Consider the following 23958-nt stretch of genomic DNA (forward strand, 5'->3'; position numbering starts at 1 on the left):
TTAGAAAAAATATGACATTGTTACTGCCCCCTAAGTAGCGGGATATTAACGTAGAATTTCGTCATACCAAGAAAAGGCATCATCGATAAATAGTTATACTTCAAACACATCCTACAAATATTAATGCGGATTATTCATAAATATCAAGCAACAAAAGCGACCTAAAGAGTGAGAAAGCGGCGCAAGAACTTTTTAACAACAACGTTTGTTTAAGTTTAAGCAATTAACGGTAGTAAGCTAAGAGGTTCTGAATTGTAACATATTTTAATAATACTTATTCCACAATAATTGTGACTACGCAATAAACTGATGTACAGATTTATAAACATTTTACACAGTCAAATATTTTGCGTAGGCATTAAATATTGAGGATATATTGCAATCAATGCAAAGGACTTAATATTTTGTTGTAGACCCACGCATTAATTCTGTGCGCTCCTTTAGTAGACTAAAAAGCTTATGGCCTGCAAAATGATTAGACAATTGGTTTAATGTTAACTTCTCGAAGACCTTACGTAAAGTTGGTAACATGGAAATAACAAAATCTTCTTGATCGCCACTAAGATTCAGTATCGAATTTATATAATACAGTTACAACATTTATGAAACATGGAGGCTAAGTGATTCGCAATTTTTTTTATAATAAATCATTAACTTTTACAAATATTCCCCAAAGATCACTCGCTTTTTTTATTTAACGTTTTATTAATCAAAACGCTTATATGTATTATATTTATACTATGTAGACGAATAATGAATATACTCAAAATTTTCGTTTGTTTTACGCAAACACGAATTAATGATTTTCAGTTACACTACCAGGAAGGCATCACGTTCTAATATTAGTCTTGTAACGCTGCATTCGTAATGTTTCTATGTAAAACGTTTAATTAACACGCTATATAAAATTAAAATACCAGAACCATACACAATTAATACCAACCCTTTTTAACAATTGTTTAGAGTTTATAATGCTACAATTTCTTCGAATTTTACTACATACACATCCTTCACACACGCATAAAATGCATAGAAAATTTTAATGACAACATTTTGAATAAAATCCTTGGTGATCGCACCGAGCAACGGCAGTTGCTTATAATACAGCACGGATTTGCATTGTGTCGCGGAAATATATCACGTTAGTTAGCTATCGAACGGCAGCGAGTCGTGCCGTTGCGCAAGTCTGCGCAAGCGCAAGCGAGTGACTAGAACACGTAACTGTGAGTAGTTTAATTCGTAACTTTGAGCGGCTATGCGATTTTGTTGGACGAATTGCAAAACGAATTTTGTATTGGTGATATTGTTTCTTGAATGAATGCGCGGGCGCAGCAATGCTTTTTATAGTAGCGTTTTTTTGTGGAATGTTTGAAGAAAAATTTTTATATTGTCTTTTTAATGGCATGGTTCAAGTGAATTATTGTTTTATCTATTGAAGCATATTTTTTTTTAATCAATCTGGCTAGGTATTATTTAACAATCTTTATTTATACATATCCGAATGGCAAAACAAAGTTTTTAATTAAATCTCTACTAAAATGAGAAAATAAATAAATAAATTATAGGCAGTGGTTATTGTAGGAAAAGGGAGAAATTAGTTAAATTTAATAAAAAGTGACCGGACCATTCTGTACTTCAATTACATTTTAAAAGAAGTAAATGGTTAGTACCTTTTTGTGTTTGTATGTGCGTCAATCGCGTAAAAGCTTTTGTGCAGATTTTGACAATATTTTAATTTGTGATAAACGAATCTCCACATAGTTTTAGGGGTATCCATAGAAGTAAACGGGAGCTAAAAAAAATTTGACAACGCAGCGAGTCAGTGTGCGTAAAGCTAATGTTCAACAATTTAACGCTATTTACTGCAATTATTCTTTGCTCATAATAAAACTGCGTTGTAAATCTTGTCATTTCCTGAATTAAAAATGACTTAGTAGCAACGTTGGTATCATTTTAATAGACATGTAAAGTATTTAACCCATACTTAGATACCTTATATTTATTGTATAAAAACTAATATTTTACATGCGATATAATAGTTAGATTGTTTGTATAATGTTATCAAGCCTAAACGGCACAACAAAACCGGATGGATTTATTGTTACATGATTTGTGGAGAAAACAAAACTATATAAAGGCTTGATGGTATTTATGCCCTTTGCATGTGGAATGTCGTTTTATATTTTGAACTATGTAACTTAGTAATTGCGATACGGATCAAGTCAGTTTTGGGGTGAGGAAAGGATAGTGAAAATGCTCAACATAATTCATATGTTAATAAGAAAACTCACGAATTTATCGTACTAATACTATAAATGATAATTTGTAATGATGGATAGTTGTATGTTTTTATACTTATTACCTTTTTATACCAAAAACAATCAACCGACTTTTATGATATTCTGTCTGGTACGTAGCTTAAGTCTAACTTATGTACCAGAATAAGGAAAATTTTGATACAGCACAGCTTGTACTTAATAAATTGTAGAGTAGTTATTTAGCCCGATTTGATTTTTTCTATTATAACTTTTCAAACGGGATTGAACCCTCTAGCCCCAGACTACATCCATGCATTGCAATTTTTATTATAATTATGTAATAATTTTTATCTGTTCGTCCTAAATACGGATTGCCCACCTAGGTAGGTGGCTAAGGAAACATGGGCTTAAAGTGTGTGTCTTTAAATTTATATTAAAAAAAAACAAACCTTCAATTTTTATATGATAAGCTTGTAATCACAAAATTGAGACTAGTTAAGACAAACAAATTGACATAATAAAATATACTATCTCAGTTTATATTACTTTTTTGGTAAACGATTTCAATTGGGTGCACGATACATACTATCTGTTCAAACGTTAGATCAAATGCGCCGCACGTATAGAAGCGGACTGAAAAATCTCCCACAAGGGGAGTTACCACACCTCGCTTACAGTTAATAACTAACTACGTATATTTTCCTATTGAACGCTTGTTGTGTTCCTCGTCGTTCTTATACAACATATCCGTCTTAACTTTTCATGTAGGTACATTGTAGTTCATATTTTACGATGAGTTATTTTATTTTAGCACTGTCATAACTCATAGACAATTGTTAGAGAACAATGAAAGCAATCAACGAAGACGTGAAACAAAGTATGTGGTATCTTAAAATCCTGTTCATATATAGGTATATTATCAATAATTAGATACTAAATTAGTTATCCTATGGTGGTGGCTGGGTAGTTGAAACTCGTTCTTATCGCGAGCTAATGACACTCGCTGTGTTGAATCAATAATATGAGCCTTAATAATTCGCCAAACAAGATCCCGGCAACATGCGTACGTATCATCGGAACACGCAAAATGCATGTGAACAGAGCAGGTACTGCGTGATCTAATCATTATTTGAGATATTTCTTCGTTAAAGAGAATATGTGATAATGTATTATGGAGTAGGTAGTGAAAAAGCAATTACAATCACTGAGAGACCGACTTAAATAATAAATAACACTAAATTTAATTTCAAATTTCTTTTAAGTAACATAAAAATTCTTTAACAGAAAAGAAAAATGGTCAAATAAAACTATCGATACCAAGCAGGCGAAGTCGCAGAAGTCAGCTGTAGAAAATTCACATAATATTTCGATTGTCGTATATAACTGACCACTCTTAAAAATTTCCACGAGGTATTACCGTATTTTTATAAATCGCCTTAGAAACGTCTCGACAAAAGTTTATAACATTACAAGAATACAAAGTAATTTTTACTCAATTATAATATTTGCTTCAATGCGAATAAATAATTCCTATAAAAAATGTACCCATTACTTTTTATTACATAAACTGTTTAAGCAGTGTGAGCAGTGTGATTTTAGTTTCATGTGTGAACAGGAAAAAGAATTAGTCGCAGGTACACACAAGGTTTATTGTTTGAATTGGAATATTTATGTAGGAATTTATATTTTACCTGTTTTAGCCATATGAATTTGTTTTCGTAATAATTATTTGAAAAGAATTGTCTCATATTAAATTGTTTTGTGATAGATATGAATCAGTACTTGTAGATTTGAAAAGTGTAATATCTGATTCTGATTTGTGGTTCGAGAAAGTGAGGAAGCAAAAGTGCATATAATTACGTTTACCCAGAAAGAGCTCCCAAAAATAATTAGAAACATGGAAAAATATCGTCATATAGACGCGCAGATTTATTTAAATATGTAACAGAAAGAAAAACGAAAACATCCTCTTTGTTGTGTTTGAAAGTCGGTTAAAATCCTGGTATCAAGTGGGTTTTTGACGTAGAGGGCCGAGTTCTGTACCCGTAGGGTAAAGCAGTACCCTATTACTAAAGCTTCGCTGTCCACCTGTTTGTTTCTCTGTGTAAATACACAAATATTTGTTATATTTCCCGAAGTCAGGGTACTTACTAAAATTCGTTGTCTGTGGTCACAGTTCCATGGTCATGAACACTAAAATTGAATGCAGAGATCGTTCGCGTATAGTTGTTGTTCGTAGGACGTCAACGATACCGTCCTTAAGATAAGGTCGGTATTGTAGTGGAATCTCAACGCTCCTCGAGCAAGAACATTGCCGAGTTTGAAGGCTAACTACTTGTACAATGATATCAAATGATATTTGTTTGCATATTTATTAGGCAGGCATAATAATACTATGACCAATATGACGTTATATTCAGTTCGAGTGCCACTCTTTTCCTTACAGTGTTATATATCGTAAGGCCAACTAATCGAGATAAAAAGGTTAACAGATTGTTAATACGAAGTCTTCATAGCTTCTGTACTGATAAACCAGCGTAACCACGCTTTTACCAAAAACAATGCAAACGATAGATCACTGTTGGAGTGTTACTTCGTAACGGTCACGATTTTTTACATTTCCTTGGACTGTTAATATAAAACGACATATTGTAGAAGGATCAATATTGTTCTCCTTCTTCATTGGATGACTGTTTTAGAAGTGCGAGAAAATAGTAAATCTTTTACTTATCAGTTATCAGTACAGAGAAATGTTGTAAAAATGTAACGAAAATGTCTACGTGAAGTCTTTTGAATTGTGTTTTCATATCTTTTAAAGGGTTAACTTCTGCCTACTTTATTTGGTGTGTATAAACTGAGCTTTCCTAGTTATCTATATCTATTATATATATCTATTATATAGTATATATTATTATGACTGATAAGTACCTGTATTCGACTACTGATTCATTGATACTGACGCTTTGAGTCGCAAAAAAGACGCCTTTTTCCTTCCAAACGGAAGCTTTACTTTGGGACATAGATCCAAAGCGCAGAGGCCCTTTAGAGAGTTTTAATGTGTTGTGGGACACAAAACTAGTATATACTAAATATTCTGATTGAATTTTGATACTATGTGGTGTACGTTGTAGTTAAGCAAACAATAGTAACAACTAGTATATTATTTTGTAGCCGGTTCTTGTTAGTGCCGGTTATGAAAAATATCTTTTCATATATCAAAAGAATGAAACAGCATAAATCTGTTAGAAAAATTAATATTAGGAAATACGATTAATTCATCGATACGGATCACTATTCACCTATCCTCTCAATAAACTCCATGTAGTCAAAATTATCTTTAGTCATTTGGCTGTCTGAAAATCGTCTCTCTGGAAGAAGGTCAACGACGTTTCTGAGGAGGGAGGCAAGTATGTACCACTCCAGATTGTAAAATGTGACCAAAAAATAACAATTCACTATTAAACAAAAAAGAACACATCGGTCCAAAACCGATTCCATTCGATTTATCGAGTATCAAATCCACAAAAAATTTCAGCTAAATTGAGAACCTCTCAGTACTTTTTGCGAACGTTGATTCAAAATGTCAATTATCGGAATAAAAGTTACAGTATTATCATTCATTTTAATGTGACTAAGGTATAACGTTGTTATTGTTCCATATGTATTCTCTATAGCTGTTTTTCTTTAAGAAATTGTCAACAAATCGCTTGACACATTTGCCGAGTGCCGATAGCACAATAGGTATATCATAAACATTGTATTAGAATTTGATCTCCATGATTATAAACGAGGTAATTTATTGAAAATGGCGTCAGATTTATTATTAAATAACTTGCATTTAAATATGTTTGGCTTCGAGTTATGCAAAGGATTTTTTCTTTTGAAATAAGAAGTCGATCACCTCAACTAGCGACTGACTGTATATAAGAGTTAAAATTTCGTGTTATAAAATTTGAAATACCTACCTTTTAAAATTTTACAGCTTACTAGAGTGCATTTAAATGAAAAAATGAAAAAAAAAATGAAGCGTAAGTATAAAAATTACACATTCACGTTTGTTTGCATTAAAGATATTTAGTTCCTAATACTTGTATTATATTTAGTACCTACTATTGGGGTTAATTTTCGCGAGGTCTGTCATTATATTATCACGAATATAATCTCAGATGTCTGCGTCTACTATTTTTTACTAAGATATTATAATATAATGGACGAATACTTAATTATTTATATGAATACGGAACTTCACTCAACAAGAGGGAGAATTGTAACTAAACGAACATGTAATGTGCTAACGATAATTATTATTGCTACTTTAAATAGATTATATTTATTTATTCTTAAGTATTCTGTTTGCTCGCAGCGAATATAATTTAATTAAAACATAAATATTCAACCAGTGCGATGCTAATATCTAGGAAGTCGGTACTTATTACTCAATATTTATATTATTTATTAAAATAAAAGTAAGAATCTCATAGTTTTTACAAATCATTAAACAATCTGTATATTATAATTGTGTTTCAATGAGATTGTATGAACTTGTTTACCGCAGTCACTTCGGTATATCTCATGGAATTTTACCGTGGGGACGAGCAGCGGATATTGACACAATATTTATTTTACAAAAAAGAGCGGTGCGCGTTATCTATAATTTAGGATCAAGATAATCCTTACATGATCATTTTAGACTAGTGGCATTAATACAGTTGCGTCACAATACGTGTTTAGCAATATTTAATTTATATAAGAACAGACATATTCAAACACAGGGAAACAAATAATTATACTACTCGAAGAAAAGATAAAATTAGTATGCCAACTTTTCGCCTTGATTAAATTCTAAACATTTTATGGGTCACGGTATTCGTTTTAATAATTAATTTCCTTATGATGTATATAATTTCCGTTTTAAAGAAATTAAATTATTTTAAACGAATATCTTGATGATGAATGTAGATCTTAAAACAACTAGTCAGTTAGAAGCGACCTTCTAACACGGTCGTAGTTTAAAAAATTACTATAAGTGACTAAAGAACTGTTAAATGTTTACAGTATATGTATGTTAAGAACAAAATAATTGCTTTTTGCTTTTTATTGATTCTTAACAATCGTTAGTGAATCCAGAGCGTGACAATGAATATAACTATTAATATAAATAATTAGTCTCAAACTGTTATTTACATTGTTATTTTGAGGTGGAGAACATAATAAATATTACAAATTAGTAGGTTTTATGTTCATTTCAGTTCATTTTACATGCAACACAACAAAATGCGTTTCATGCAATTCTCATAATAATAAGTATTTATAGTAACGATGTATCGATGTTTAGAATGAAGCAGGTACTCGTTAAAGAGGATCTAAAACAATGATCAATAAAATATATATAATGATACGTGATCTGCTTACGATCTCTTCATGTCATATAAAATGAAATAATACACTATTTAATTTCTATTTTCCTCTAACAATCACGCATATATATCTTAGTTTTCAAGGTTTTATGTCAACAATCTCTGAATATATTTAATACAGGTTAAAGTTATTTATCACGTTTTTGTACAACTAAACACAAAAAGTAATAGATAATATCTATTACCTTGTCATTGTAATAATGCTACTAGTATAGTATTATGTTATCTGTGATAACGCGAATCTTTAATTCGAATGTTACCTATCACGGTATCAAATAACAATGAACGTACTTCTTATGAAACGCAAGATCAAGGGATGAAAAGACTAGGATAAGTTGTTTTTCTGCTAAATGTATATAAATATATGTCTTGAATATTATAATACTCAGACGTAGTCGAAAATAGCCTGTATGTTAGCAGAGCGTAAATATAATAAAATTCGATTGAATGCATATCACAAATGCCTGCCATCGAATCGTAAAAAATAATCATGATTTACCACAGTTAAAATGACGAAAACAAACCTATATTATATTATAAATATCTACACTTTTTTCTTACTGTGAAATGATATTTGTTATAACTAATCGAATTTTCGTTTTGCGCATTTGTATAAATTTGTATTAATCGTCTTTTTTTTAGTAATTACAGGCTTTCTATAAATCTAAATGATTGTCGTTTTAAAATGTAACAGATTCAAAAGTGACGTAGGGAGGTATATTTTCACATTTTTGGTACACAGAGAAGATCATCATGATTACGACGATAATATTTAATTTTCAAGATTAAAATTTCCATAGCAGGACTTCCCCGACCTTAACCTCATATCTCATTACAAGGATCTAAGTGACAGTGTCGTATAACATATGGGTGCATGTTTTCCTCATAGAGCATGATATTCATACATCTTAAAATATTACTCGATGTCAAACTTCTGATTTTAATCACTACGTCGCTATGTTTTATGTATGCATAAATCGTTAAAACTACGCAACGGATTTTTATGGGGTTTTTTTTAATAGATAGAGTGATTCAAGAGAAAGGTTTATATGTTTTAAACTACTCCGAATTTAACGCGTACGAAAACGCGGGCAAAAGCTAGTAAAATATAAAATGAAAGTTGTAAACAAGTTTGAACACGATATATCAAAATTCCAAAATTTTATTGTTATGTCCAACACAAATATTACCCCACGGCGATGCCATTTAACTAAATAATAAAAAAAAACAACAAACATAAGGAAAGGAGAGGAAAATATTTTTAAAAATCTTATCACTTTTACATTTCAAAGGTAATCAATTGGGCACACAAGACATATAGTATTTTCTTGTGCTTGATTTTACGCGAGTATATTATAAATTACAACTTATAAACGGATTTTAAAGTGCGATTTATTCATTATATTATTAACCCGAACACTTTACACTAATCGCGTCGCGTTAATAATATGATGAATAAATCACTTTTAAAATACGTTTAAAAGTGTTTAATTTCTGAATAACGACATCTTGTTTCCGTGACTTTAGTGTATGGTGTAATTGAAATTATTTGCAGCATTTCAGAGTTAAAACTGATAAAAAATTGCGTAATAGCACGTGAGCGGCAAGCGTACCCAAAGACATGTTACAAATTATTTATGTTAGGAATATTACAAATTCTGACACCTCGGAATAGCTGGATCGATTATGGAGCGATATTTATTGGCAAATAGACGTGGTTGTGATGGCTATGATTTGTTTTTTCGATCTAGGTTTAATAAGCGCTTGTAAAAAATTAAATATCATGTTTTTAAAGAGAAGATTGTACCTAATAATACCGCTATATATAATTTTTGTGTTAATAAAATATTACCTACCTTCAGCTAGATTTAGGTATATCAATTTATAACACAATTAACTTAAAATTTGTTTAAATAGCAGTAAAAAGCAAGTTGACAACCCTTCATTGTTATAATATTCTCAATACGGTAACTAGCTATAAAATAATATTACAGTATCTACTAATGTTAGTAATTTATTTCCAATTATAAGGTAATATCACAGCTACGTCGGGATAATCGCGTCGTTTTTCATTCCACATATATAAAATTTGTTACTATATATGTATCTGTATTTAATGTGTTGGTTTACTATCCATGTTATTTTGATCTATTCGGTTTAGTCATTAAATCATGTTGTAATTTCATTTCATTCACAAAAAGGTTGCCTGGAAGAGATTGCTCTTGAGCAATAAGGCCGCCTTATAGTGCATATGTGCCGGCATGGTGTTTTTTTTTTACAACGTCAATTTATTTTTCGGTGATATGTACTATAAAGAATAAATAAATAAATAAATATTTATACGTCCACGCAATTTATATGAGTAAAATGTCGAAACGATAATAACGAAAGTTAGAAATTAAATAACGTATTTTATGTTGTATTGATTAATCAATAGCAAGAAGAAAATTGGTAACCGAATCGTGCGATGACAGTACACTCAGATTATTTCATAGCTGTAGGTAGCTTTTTGGTTTATTTATTTTAAATACAGCAAGCCTTCTTTCAAATTTATAGAAATCCTATATGAGCTGTAAGAAGCGATTGCGGAAATTTTATTCTTTTAGAACTTATCAAATCAATTGTTTTAAATGTAGAATACATTTTTGTTGTAAATATAGAATACATCCATAATACAAATCGTGAAAAAGTAGGTATCAACAAATAAAGTATATGTATATCGATGTGACATAAAACAACCATAACCGTAACTTATAAAAGACACAGACTTCATGTGACCTATTTATCGATTAAGCGGTCAATCACAGTCGCATTTCGGACGCAGGCCCGAGACCAAAACATCGAGGACATAAAGAAAAAACGTGTGAAATTCAAATCACCCATTGTTGCCACTGTGAGCGGTAATGTGTTTAAATGGAGGAAATGACCACTCATCATATCACAGGGCCGTGAACATTCGTTCCGCTCACGTACTTATTTCTTATCAACATAAATCTTACGCTCAAATGCAATTATAGCCAAGTTAAAAAACGCTGAAGAGACAACTTTTAGTAGAGACCTTGAGTACACTAATGACGAACTTGGGTTCGCCAATGGAAATATAGGTCTACATCAGAATTTGGCTCTACGGTATTTTGTCATTTATATGTCTAGTTCGATTGGACTGTGACGAATGCATGACACGCGAATGGTTCAGGTTTACCGCGATAATAGTGCATATAGATAAGTATAATGTTGCTGTGATATTTTGTAATCATATCATTAAGCGTTACAATGTTCATATGTTCTTGTACGAAACTTTTTCTTACTATTAATAAATGTTATGTTAACTGAAACGATTCAGACAGACAAACGAGACGGCCAGTCCTTACTAACTGTCTACTAAGGGCAAAGATGCATTTAATAATCAAGCTAGCTTTGCCCGCGACTTTGCATGCGTTTAATTCGGAGTAGTTTCAAACTTTCCATTCATGGAATTAACAATGCTAAAAAATAAGATGTCTTCAACCATGTTATCAAAGAATAACTTTGATAATAAAAGAAAACGCAGAGATAATTTGCCAGAAACTAAATCTCTTGTCTGAATCACGAGTCAATGCATTCTGTCCCTTAGCATCTCCTTAGTTGTTAAGTGTAATTGGATGCTAAATTATGAGATGTATGTGGTCAATAATGGCGGTTGATATGTGGTTTTAATCTGTTCTAGAGTATATAGCGCAGGGTTGTGAATCATCATTTCATATCTAATGTATATTAATTATTAATTTCACTGAACACGATAAGCTGTGTCGCGCGTTATCAACCGCGGATGCACTCGGGGCTATAGCATTTCTTTCGGTAGTATCTGTTATTTTGGTACAAGCTACATTTGCCAAATATCATAACAGTTCAGTGGTTTTCTTGTGAAAGAGTTACAAACACATTCGCATGATCTGACCAACTTTTGCGTATAATATTAGTAGGATTTCTTGGATAAAATTATGTTTTAATTAATCTGTTGACGTGTTATTAGCATATTGTTGACATTTAACCTTACTCCAATCTGTGACAACGTTATAATCATCTAAGAATAAGATAAGGATAAAATAGGCTTAATATCCGTAACTTTCATTGGCAAAATAATATAGTAAAATTGACATTGAGGGTTTCGTACCAAAAGGATAATATTTTTAAATAATTATCACTTAGACTTCGTTGTCTGTCTCTGTTTTCAGTCTGGATCTCAGGAATGGTGATACTTAGACGGGTAAATGTGTTCCTGTTGCCGCTATAACAACAAATATTATAAAATCCAGGTTAAGTAATGGTGAGAACGGTCATAAATTAGATGGGTGACCCATTTTTTCGAAGTTGCTCTTCAGCTTATTTATACGGAACCTTTAATGTCGCAAGTCCGACTGGCACTTGACCGATTTTTTACACACATAAACCGTTTATAGAAGCCCTACATATAAAAAATATGCTAATAGATAAATTTTCATAATAATCTATACTGGTTTTTGTCTGCGACTTCGCACGCGTTACATTCGGAGTAGTTTAATAGATGTTATTATACACATAAACCAACCTCTTGAATCATTCTATCTATTAAAAAAATCCAATCAAAATTCGCTGTGTAGTTTGCTTTGCTATTATGTAGTGATTAAATATTGCCTACATTAATATACTCCTAAAACACTACTCTTACCGCCTAAAGATAAGCAAATAATAATTATTAATAAATATGCACAGTTTTTATATACCGTAAATTTACGTTTTTCCAGATGAAGTCGACGGAGAAAGTTAAGGTGAGCCATATCAGCGGCAGCGCGGTGTCCCTGGGAGACAGGTAGGCTCAGTTGCTTACTTCCTTACGTAAATGTAAAAAAAAAAAAATGGTTGCCTGTAAAGTCGGTTTTACGGGCGAAGATTTTACGTGACAACGTCTTTTTCTCGGTAGAATATTTATTGATATGAATATTATTAAATTGCACAATAGGAACAAGGAATTGAATGAAAATAAGAATTGCACAAATTTTAACTATAGAAAATATTATTTGTTTACTAAAAAGACAGAGACAGAGACACAAGCACGCGCCGATTCAATGCGCCTAATTCCCTAGTGCTGCGCGCGCGGCGGACCGATCATAGTTCGGTGACTCATCGTAACGTTACCGGGCGTTACACTTTTTCATGAGTGCCTCCGAGCCGCAACCTAATTTAAGACGTTGTCACGTCAATAACCTTTCAAAAAATTTTATAGTCTATTCTTTTTTATATTTCTCTATTCAATCGACGGAGGTTTCAGTTTCAATAATTTCAATACTTCATGCTCCCATGTGCATTATGGTAAGATGACCTACATCACAGATACTATCATACTACTAAACTATATATTGCTGTCGAAACATCTAATCGACAAAATGTGTAGGTTTCGTACTAGGAAACGTTATAATACATATTTTGTATTGCTCTAACAAAATAAATATTATATATGTACACTGGTAATGCAATGCAATATCAGTATAGTACATTAAACCTTTATAGAGATAAGTAATCTAATCTAATTTCGGGAAAGCCCAAAGCTTGCGGCAATCTTTCGTAAGTGTTTCTGCCGGAACGTCGAGTTAGCTTGACCACCTTGACATAGTGTACGGGTTTTTAATATTACATTATATCCATATTGTTAGCTAGTAAAAGTAAACATTCATTTATATGTGACGTAGTACATCATAATTGAATATGAAATAAATAATTATTATTATTATTTGTCCTTCGCAATTATAACTACCCTACTAATATGATTAATGAGAAAGTAACTCTGGACACCAACATCACAAAAGCGAGAGAAATTTTGGCTAAAAGATAATTTTGTGACTCCAGAAATAGTATAGTTAGTTGTAGCACAGATAACATCTAATATCTTAATATATAAAATTCTCGTGTCATTATTTAGATTGACACATATCTGCAGAAGAGAGACACAATCTGCAGGAGTAGGCCTTTTTACAGTGTCAGATAGTAATAAACGTGAATGGTTATCTAATCACTAATCTACTGATAAGAGAGAAAGATGTACCCGATGCATTGAAGTGGTTATAGTTGAATATTGTATGTCAATTAGAGATGAAACGAACGGCACAGCCACAATTATGTACACCACAATTTGCCCTTAGCAGTATGAGTACAAATTCATTTTCTATTACATTAATTTACTCTTCAATAATTGATATATAAATTAATTATGCTTCTTAAGTGATATTAAGACAACTAAATAAAGCAAATAATCATTTAAAATTATGTTTCTCTCCAGATTTTTTTTTAATTCGGCCAATGCAATTTTTCAGATTGTGTGTTTACATCAAGTTTATGATCATTTCATAAGTCACATTTACCAATCCCTCTCTTTACTACTAAATACTCACGTATTTTACATAAATTGGTTGTCATAATTCTAATTAAGTTTTTCGAGTAGTAAAAGAACACTTTGTTTTAATTTTTTCTTCTAAATTAATGACATAATTAAACGCTCTTCTCTAGTTAATAATTAATCAATATTTCCTTTTGATAATTGATTTATTCATATAACTAAAAAGGCTAATAATAAGGTAATCATCAAACAAAAGCAACTCAGTTCTGACAATGCTGCAAAGGGCCTTGAAATTCCATTACTTAACAGAAATCCCCATATAATGGGTATACCATCATAGCATTGCGATACCTTTGCGTAGGATCTACACTTTCACTTTTGACTCTATCCCACCTTTTTGTGATACAGTGCTTCTTAGACCACCAGACCTACCAGTGGACAGAATGGTAAGTACTATTCAATATAAATATGTTCCCTTTTTAAGTGCCATTTTCTGCTGGTGTATCATGGAAAAATAATGTGACTGTTAATAAATATTTGGAAATCATATTATGAGCCATAGTTGACCTGTAGCCATAATATTAGATGATTTCCGAGAACTGTCAATGTGATAATTAAACATGTTAATAATCGTAGGTAAACTTGAAGTTATTTTGAGTGTCGCTTGTCTAATATTAGCTTTGCATTGCGAGATGTTTTTTTGAACTACTTATGTGTAATTGCGTCTTATACCAGATTTATTATATGAGTGTACTGTGAAACAATTTTTAAACTATTTGTACCTGTATTAAGAATAATTTATTATGGTAGGAACTTAAAATATTGTTAATTAAAGTATGTAAACTTTCAGAAAACGGCAATAATTCTACTCCTTCTGCAATGTACCATAACGGCGGTGCTTTCTCAAGACGGGCCGATATCTAAGGACCTGGAAATAGATGACTATGAAGACCTGGGCAGAAAGCATAAGAAGAGGAAAAAGCATCAAAACAACCCTTGCTATGGGAGATCGTTTGGGGGCGATTACACGAGCACCTATATATCCGCTCCAGTGACTAACTATTTCTTTGGGTGTGGGGGATTGCCGGCGCCGGTCGCACCGTATCCTGCTGATTACGGTAACGGTGGTCACGGTCACGGTCACGGTGGTCATGGTCACGGTGGTCACGGCCACGGTGGTCATGGTCACGGCCATGGTGGTCACGGGCACGGCGGACACGGACAAGGTGGACACGGCGGTTACGGTCAAGGAGGTTACGGGGGCTACGCGCCTCTGAATAACGGCTACAATGGATTCCAGCAGTTCAACCCCGGTTTCCAAGGATTCAACAGTCCTTTACAAAATATTGTTTCCTCAGCCGCATCAGGCTTGGGGAACGCCGTTGCCGGTTACTTTAACAGACCCAGAAAAACGTATAGACAGATAAACAAATTTATAAATAAAGTCTTTTAAGCTTGAGTAAAGTGATTCCAGTATTTATTGTGTGACTGTTATAGTGAATTTTGTGCGAAGGAGTTTTAATGAAACTGTAATACCTAATCGTATCTTGTACGATTGTGAAATTGTAATCTTTCGATAGTTTCCATGTGGTATTTAATTTCTGAAGCAGTTATATTACTATTATAAGTGTTTATGTCTTAATTTTCAATATCCTAAATGAAATAAAATCGACAAGTAGCTTTCTATCACAAATAAGACGTCATAGCGGAAAACGTATTTGAAATTCTATTTTTTAATTAGGAAATAACTTAAGATTTAATTAATATGCATTTTTATTATATTTTTAATGATAATAATAATTAATGTCATGCAGTAAATATTTCGTTTTCATAACACTTAATTATTATTTAATTATAATTGTTTCATCAATCAAGGTATCTTATATTGCAATTTGTCAAGTAATCAAGTTTGTTTTAACCCAAATATTACTTTAAAATATATACAATAATCTGCTCACGAATACACTACCACTATCAATGGGAAAATCGCCTTTTGGTAAAGATGGTTAAATTTTACTTTAGGTATACCTATGTGTTAAATTATTATAAATATTTTCTGTTATTATAAGGATTGTTTTGAATAGACGTAAAATGTAACATTTCTATATATCTAAGGCATTTTGATGAAATATTCTTGTTCACGAGATCTCCGAAACGGCTGCAACGATTTTCATAAAATTTAGTTTACAGGACTTTGAGGGACGATCAGTCGATATAACTTATAGAAAGAATAATCGAGCAACGCTCCGTCTTCCATGTACCAGTGTTTAATGTTTGATTGATGAAATGTGAACTTACTATTTGCATCAAGTATTAATGTTTATTTCTGTAATAGAAATTTTTAATGAATTTTTTTTTTAATGTTATTTTCGAATGTAATTTTAATATTATTGGTTACATAATAAATATTATAATTATAGCATTATTGTTAACTTTTGTAAGTATTATTAAAAATAAAGAAAATAGACATCACACGTTGGTTTGTCTTAAAATAAACTCCTACGCATCCATAATCCTTTTTAAAAATTGCTAAAACTCAATACTGTGAAAAACAAATAATTTCATTTTATTTCTATAGAATTCGTTTTATTATTTATATGGAAAATTACTTAAATGAAACATAAATTGCTACACATTTGCTATTGTATCGTGCCCGAAATTCTTTACGATATTTGTATCAAAGATATTATCCATAAACAGTCTGCAACGCGATTGACCTTAATGATTGGCGAGTCAGTGACCGAACCGTATTCCTTGGCTTAGGTTGCGCTTGCATTTCAACACTGCCCTGCGAAATTAACTGAATGATTCATTTTTATACCACCACACGCCACATGCAGTAAAAAAGGAAATTGTTATAATTCTAGTTAATATATTGTCATATATTAAAGAGAATAATATATTCTAATATAGTATCTCTGAGTAGTATCTAATTAACTCTCACTTTAGAATAAACAGTAAAAATGCAAGTTTTTTTTTATTTCTTCTACCGACCGTCTCCATGTTGCGATAGCTAGCGTTTTAACCGGAGGATCTTGGATTTCACCCATGTGCATTTAAATAAAATAAAGTATTTTCTTGTGTTTGATTTTAAGCGAGTAAAAACGAGAAGAGAGAAAGAAATTAAAAACTTTTTAACGGATTTTAAACGCGATTTATTCATTATATTACTAACCCGACGTTTCGAACACTTTACAGCGAACGTGGTCACGGGGAGACTGACTCTCTTTTTAATTTCTAAAATAATGTTGATTTGATTACATACTCGACCGAAAATGGAAGATACTTTTTATTTATTTATAATGATTAATAATATAAGGATTATTAATAATCTTTATGGTTTAATCATCTAAAATGTCCCAACACATAATTGAAATTGGACATTACAAAATGAAAATTTAACAATAAGTACACATGTAAAATTGCAATGTTTTATTTTTCCATTGTAAATAGTTTGAAGCTTTTATATTATAAACTTAAATTTATGTTTGCAGCAATATATTAGAAGGGTACGGCGCATACCAATCCCGCGAGCAAATAATTCTGAAGAACCACAGTCAGCAAGACTTCGAGAATGGGAAAGAAGCGGAAGCGAATGACGCCCACCATCATGTTACACACCCTACATCGTGAGTATGTCCGAAGATATCAATGTATATAATATATACAATAGTGGAAGCACAGATAAAATGAGCGTTCAGTCGGTACCTGAATGAAAACAGCGTTATGTAATTGTTAGATAAAAATGAAAACGCCTGCATATTGTACCAATTTAAATGAACCATATAGCAGTCATCAGCTTATAAATATTATTATTCATAAAAATCGGTTCAATCAGTATAAGTTATAAGGAATCAAACACAAAAAATACACTAGAATTGATAACTTCCTCCTTTTTTTTGACGACGGTTGAAAACGTGCAAAATGGCCAAAAAATTCATATGAATGATTTGAAGCAATTTTAATTTCAAATTAAAGTATTTTTTAGATACCTGGATACAATGTTGCATCTCTTCCGAGGTAACATCGGCACTGGACTTCTGGCTATGGGAGACGCTTTCAAAAACGGTGGAATTGTATTTTCACCCATTATGACCGCTGTGCTCGGGATTATATGCGTGCATGCGCAGCATTTACTGGTGAGATTTTGGATTGTATTAGAAGACACGGGAGTAATCCTTAAAACTACACATGAAAGACGTACTCTAGCTTTGGTTTATTAACTAAACTATTATATAAAAATTATAATGTGATAAATCTATAGTCTTTCATTAGGATTTTTTTATTATAAACTAGCGGTGCCCCCAGGCATTGTCCAAGAAACATTTAACACTGTAGAACTGAGGGACCACATACATATCAAACGATTAAAGAATTTAAAAATCGGTTCAGTAGTTCTAGTCAGTAACGCGTGCAAACAAATGAACACATTTTTCAATTTTATATTAAAAGGGCAAATATATATTTCAGAACTTATTAGTAAATAAATTATAACGATTAATGAGTCATAAGTCTCCATCTATACTAATATTATAAAGCTGAAGAGTTTGTTTGAACGCGCTAATCTCAGGAACTACCTACTGGTCCGATTTGAAAAATTATTTCAGTGTAAGATAACCCATTTATTTCTTGAGGAAGGTTATAGGCTATATATGTACCATGGGTGAAGCCTAGTCAATTATAAAAATACCTAGAAGTACCTTCACAAGAAACAAACTAGTACTCCTAAGTAACTATAACGAATTTCTTTTGCAGTTAAACTGTTCCGAGGCGATGTATCGTGAAACGAAACGAGATAGACCTCCAGGATTCGCGGATACTGTAGCGCTGGTGTTCGAGTATGGCCCGGTGCGGTTGAGGAAATTGGCCTCCACCATGCGGATTATGGTCAATACATTTTTATGCATTACACAACTGGGCTTCTGCTGCGTTTACATCGTCTTCATCGCGAATAATGTTAAACAGGTATGCATAAAAAATTAAACCCATCTGGTTTAATGGGTAATTCGTACAAAATATGTTTGGTATTTAGCTTAAACTACAACACATAACAAACTCAATTATGGAAAGTGCAAATAGATACTTTCTTCCCGTCGGTTAGATCGTGGGTTGACCGTTCAAAAGAAACCGACATTATGTCGTGAGAGTGGACATGAGCCACGATAATTTAAATAATAATTACCTAATCATTAGAGTTAGTTTTTCACATTTTGATTTTCACAATTGAAGTTCTTAAAAAACAGTATGACTCGAATAACACTATTTCAAATTTCTCGTAACTTCTAGATTTGCGACCAGTACGGTGTCAACATAGATCTGTCAGTGCATATGATAATTGTTGTCATTCCTGTGCTTGTATCGTGTATGGTGCGGAACCTCAAGTACCTGACACCATTCTCCACATTTGCGAACGTCTTGATGGCGTTGGGAGTGGGTGTTGTGATGTATGAAGCTGCCCAGGATCTGCCGCCAGTTCAGGACAGGGTTTACTTGGCCAGTTGGCAACAGCTGCCGCTGTACTTTGGTACTGCTATATACGCTTTTGAGGGGATCGGTCTGGTGAGTTAGATTCTTTATTAATGGATATAAGTAGTATTCAAAGCGTTTCGCGCCATAATGAAAGTTTCAGATTTTTTATTAAGAACTAGAAATTAGTTTCGAGATATTAGTCTATTAGTCTATTAGGAAGATAAGACCATATTATGCGAAAATTAACAATGTTGTAATATCAAATAAACATTACAGGTTTTACCTTTAAAGAATGAGATGAGACAACCAAACCAATTTCAAAAGCCACTGGGAGTATTGAATGTTGGCATGGTGGTAGTGGGCGCCATCTTTATTTCCATGGGATTCCTAGGATACCTGAAATGGGGAGAGAATGTCGCAGGCAGCTTGAGTCTTAACTTACCGCCTGGACAAGTGTGAGTATAAAGCTTTTCTTCATCATCATCATCATCATCATCATCATCATAATCAGCCATTAACTATCCACTGCTGGATATAGGCCTCTCCTAAGGCACGCCATTGAGCCCGGTCGGTAGCTCTTTGTTGCCAATTATGGCCAGCAACCCTATGGATATCGTCACTCCACCGGGTAGCAGGACGTCCTACGCTACGTTTACCAAGACGCGGTCTCCACTCTAAGACATGTGTGCCCCAGCGGTTGTCCGTTCTGCGACACATATGACCGGCCCACTGCCACTTCGGCGTGCTAATTTGTAGAGCTATGTCGATAACTTTTGTTCTCTGGCGAATTACTTCATTTCGGACTTGGTCCCTCAGAGAAATACCGAGCTCTCTCCATAGCTCGCTGAGCGACTTTTAGTTGGTGAACCAGTCGTACTGAGAGTGTCCACGTCTCGGCTTCGTAGGTCATGGTTGGTAGGACGCACTGATTAAATACCTTTGTTTTAATGCATTGGGGAAGTGACGACGCGAAGACGTGACGGAGTTTTCCAAATGCTGCTCAACCAAGCTGTATCCGCCTATTGATTTCTCTCTCGAAATTGTTCTTGCCTATTTGGAGCAAGCTTTTCTTACAAATACATATTCTAATGGACAGTTTTTAGTTCGATTTTGCAGAGGATGCTGTATGTAATTGTTTTTTTTTTATAATTGAAGATATTAAGCATTGTCTAATTTATTAAGCTTTCTTCCTACCTTTATATGTAAAGGAGTAACAATAATAAGTGTCCGCTTGGATAAGGATGCACAAAAACGTCATATTAAAAAATATATCTTCATCATCATCATCAGCCCATATATGTTCCCACTGCTGGGACACAAAGAAGAAAGAAGAAAGAAAAGTTCAACGATATGTGACATCTGCCAACCCGCACTTGGCAAGCGTGGTGGATTATGGCCTAAAAATATATAATATACTAGCTGAACCCCGCAAACGCTGTTCTGCCTTACTCTGAACATTTAGGGGGATGAAAAATAGATGTTGGCCGATTCTCATAGATACCGGATAAGCACAAAAAATTTCATCAAAATCGGTCAAGCCGTTTCGGAGGAGTATGGCAACGAAAACTGTGACACGAGAATTTTATATATTGATAGAAATTGTTGCAAAACTGGTCTCGAAGACAAAAGGTCCTTCGTTTTTTATAATAAACAAAACATCCACCTCCAGGTTAAGCACCGTGGTCCAGGGTTTGATAGCACTAGCCATGATGTTCACATACCCGCTGCAGTTCTACGTGCCGATCGCTATCACGTGGCCCGCGCTGCGCAAGCGTTTCGGGCGAACCTCCCCCGTCGCTAAGGAACTAGGCTATAGGGCTCTGATGGTTATGATTACTTGTGAGTTTGTTTTTTATATTGTTTTGCGGTAGTAGTGTGGAATTGTCATATATTGAATGCTTTATAATTAATATGTGCTTTATAATTACATCACATATTTTAAATTAAATGTTTATCTATCCATATTATCTGACCGATTGTAGCAGTTTATAGGTATATAATAAATATGCTATTAATGACAATGATATAATAAAACTTTGTTACAGTTATCCTCGCTGAATCGATACCAGAACTGGGTTTATTCATATCGCTAGTAGGAGCCATAAGCAGCACCACGTTAGCTCTGATGTTCCCGCCTCTAATACAATTGGTGTACGACGCACACAGGAATCAACTCACCCTCTTTGTTATTATGAAGAATTCTCTAATCATTCTAATAGGACTGTTTATCTTCATCACTGGCACTTATGAGAGTTTAGCAGAGATCATAAAATTCTTCCGACATTAATTAAAATGAATAGATAATATAAGAAAAATACATAACGGCTAAAGCGGGCGATAAGAAATCTTTTGAGTTCGTGAAATTTCCTTTTCAACCAACTACTCAACGACTCGTGTTACGCTATTACTGTCTTCCTCGGAGTACTATACCTACTCCCAATCAAATTAACTGATGAGACTGTGGATTTACTCAAGTCTTTTTCTGTCGAGATGTTCTTTGCCTGTTTGGAGCAGTAAAAATATTCAGCTCGCAATAAAACCAGTGCCAGGCTCTCAGCCACTATGGTAGCTAGATATTATATATATAATGGTTAAGTTTATAAGTTTATGCTTCAGTAGCATTTCAATAATATGTACATGTAATGACACATGTTAGAAGATGTTACATTAAAGTAATTGACAATTCTCTTAAAGCTCCAGGGCAATCATTATTCTACCAATAGGTAGGTCGTATTGTAGTGATAATTACTAAGAGATAATTAATATACGTTTAAGAGTGAGATACCTGTCTCTTTTAGTATTATAATAAATAAATCAGTGTGAATTTCAAGTAGTTGATGAATTATAGCATTATAAGTATTAGGTATAAATTTACCTTTTGTATGTTATATGATGGTGCAGTGGTGCTACTGATTAGTGATTGTATATTTATTACTCACCGAATTAAATAATTCTGCAATAGGTAGATAAGTTTATCGATTTTACCAATTCATTGATTATTTATTTCTTCTAGATTTAGCTTGAATGAATTTGTGATATTCATACGTTAGGTATTTGTAGTTATTAGTTATTCTATAATTTATCGTATATATATTTTGTGCAATTCGACGACATGTCATATCAGTCAACCCGGCCAGCGTGGTGGATTATGGCCTAAACCCTCATAGAAGGTCCGTGTCCCAGCAGTGGGAACATGGGAACAACATATATGGCCTGACGATGATATTTTGTGCGCATTCGTGAAAGAAGATTAATTAAATTAAATAGTTTTGACGATATCTGTGATGTAATTGTGAATTAGAAATATATGATTATGCTAATACAGACTTTTTTTAAATATTGCCATTTTTCTCCTCAAAAATAATATGATAATATTTCACTTGCAAACATAATTACGCCGTGTCACAATTTTTTTTTCTTATTTCACTACCTCTAACTAAATGATTGCGTCAAAATACATAAAAATGGTATGTTGTAAGAAAGTAAATACTTATCTATATAGGTATTTGTTACATTTACATAATCTTAGGTTCTACAAATAAATCGGGTCGGAGCAGTTAGTTAATGCCGAGATTTTATTTTTGCTAAAGATTAATAAGGGCAAGTAGGGTAGGAAACGAAGAAATAAAAAAAAACTGCTTCACTAAATATTTATTAAAAATTTCTTCTAACTGACAGTGACGTGAGGTTACAAAATATATTCAATATTTGCACAAACGTTGTTACGTTCAATCCTCTAAAACCAATATAACATTCAATCTTATTGCATAAAAAATTCAATCAATTATTCACCATTATAATCCACTCGATATCGAAGTTTGTGTCAATTTCGAGACGAAAATAGCTAATTTAAAATCATAGAAATTCTACCAAACTACTCTACTGCCGAAATCGTAAAAAACTTAGTCACATTAATTCGCACTTATAAACAATAATTTAGAAACACAATAATCATCACTTATGCTTGTACAGTCAACAAAAACAAAATAATTAAAATATTGAAATCAATGTAAAAATTCTTTATACATAAAAATAAATCGGGCGGAATACAATTTTAATTCAGTATTATCAAAAATACGTGTCAATTGTTTTATTGAAGTTTTGTGACTAATATTAAAGTTTCTTTCTAACTCCACACCAAATTACAACGTATATTTTAAGTTTCTATATTAAGGGTAAATTTTTCAATTCGTCCAATATTGTATGTAACCATTCAAAAGGAACTTTCAGTTCACTTGCCCGTCTTGTGACATATACATTTTATACGATTAGGCCGTTAGGCGCAGGCCGCACTACATCTAAACCGCCGCGGTTTTAACCTCATGTTACGAGTATAGGCGATGCCTTTTTCGGTGTTTTCGCGATTTATTTTTAAAACGGATTATTACAAAATGCTTGTGTGTAAGAATCGTGATCCGCGCCATAATTTTTATTTCATAGACCTCATTTATATTTACTTTATTTA

General features: G+C 32.8%; 1 protein-coding gene across 1 annotated transcript; it reads left to right on the forward strand.

Moving 5' to 3' along the window:
* The first annotated feature begins 1099 nt into the window (after positions 1 to 1099).
* On the forward strand, positions 1100 to 22813 carry LOC119835755 (proton-coupled amino acid transporter-like protein CG1139). The gene is made up of 9 exons (XM_038360738.1): positions 1100 to 1223; positions 12439 to 12503; positions 17519 to 17653; positions 18013 to 18163; positions 18780 to 18989; positions 19311 to 19583; positions 19770 to 19948; positions 21163 to 21332; positions 21539 to 22813. Exons 2-9 carry the CDS (start codon positions 12439 to 12441, stop codon positions 21778 to 21780), a joined length of 1425 nt encoding a protein of 474 aa, XP_038216666.1. The 5' UTR covers positions 1100 to 1223; the 3' UTR covers positions 21781 to 22813.
* Positions 22814 to 23958: the final 1145 nt, after the last annotated feature.

The sequence above is a fragment of the Zerene cesonia genome, chromosome Z (genome assembly GCF_012273895.1).
Source record: "Zerene cesonia ecotype Mississippi chromosome Z, Zerene_cesonia_1.1, whole genome shotgun sequence".
Classification (NCBI taxonomy): Eukaryota; Metazoa; Arthropoda; class Insecta; order Lepidoptera; family Pieridae; genus Zerene; species Zerene cesonia.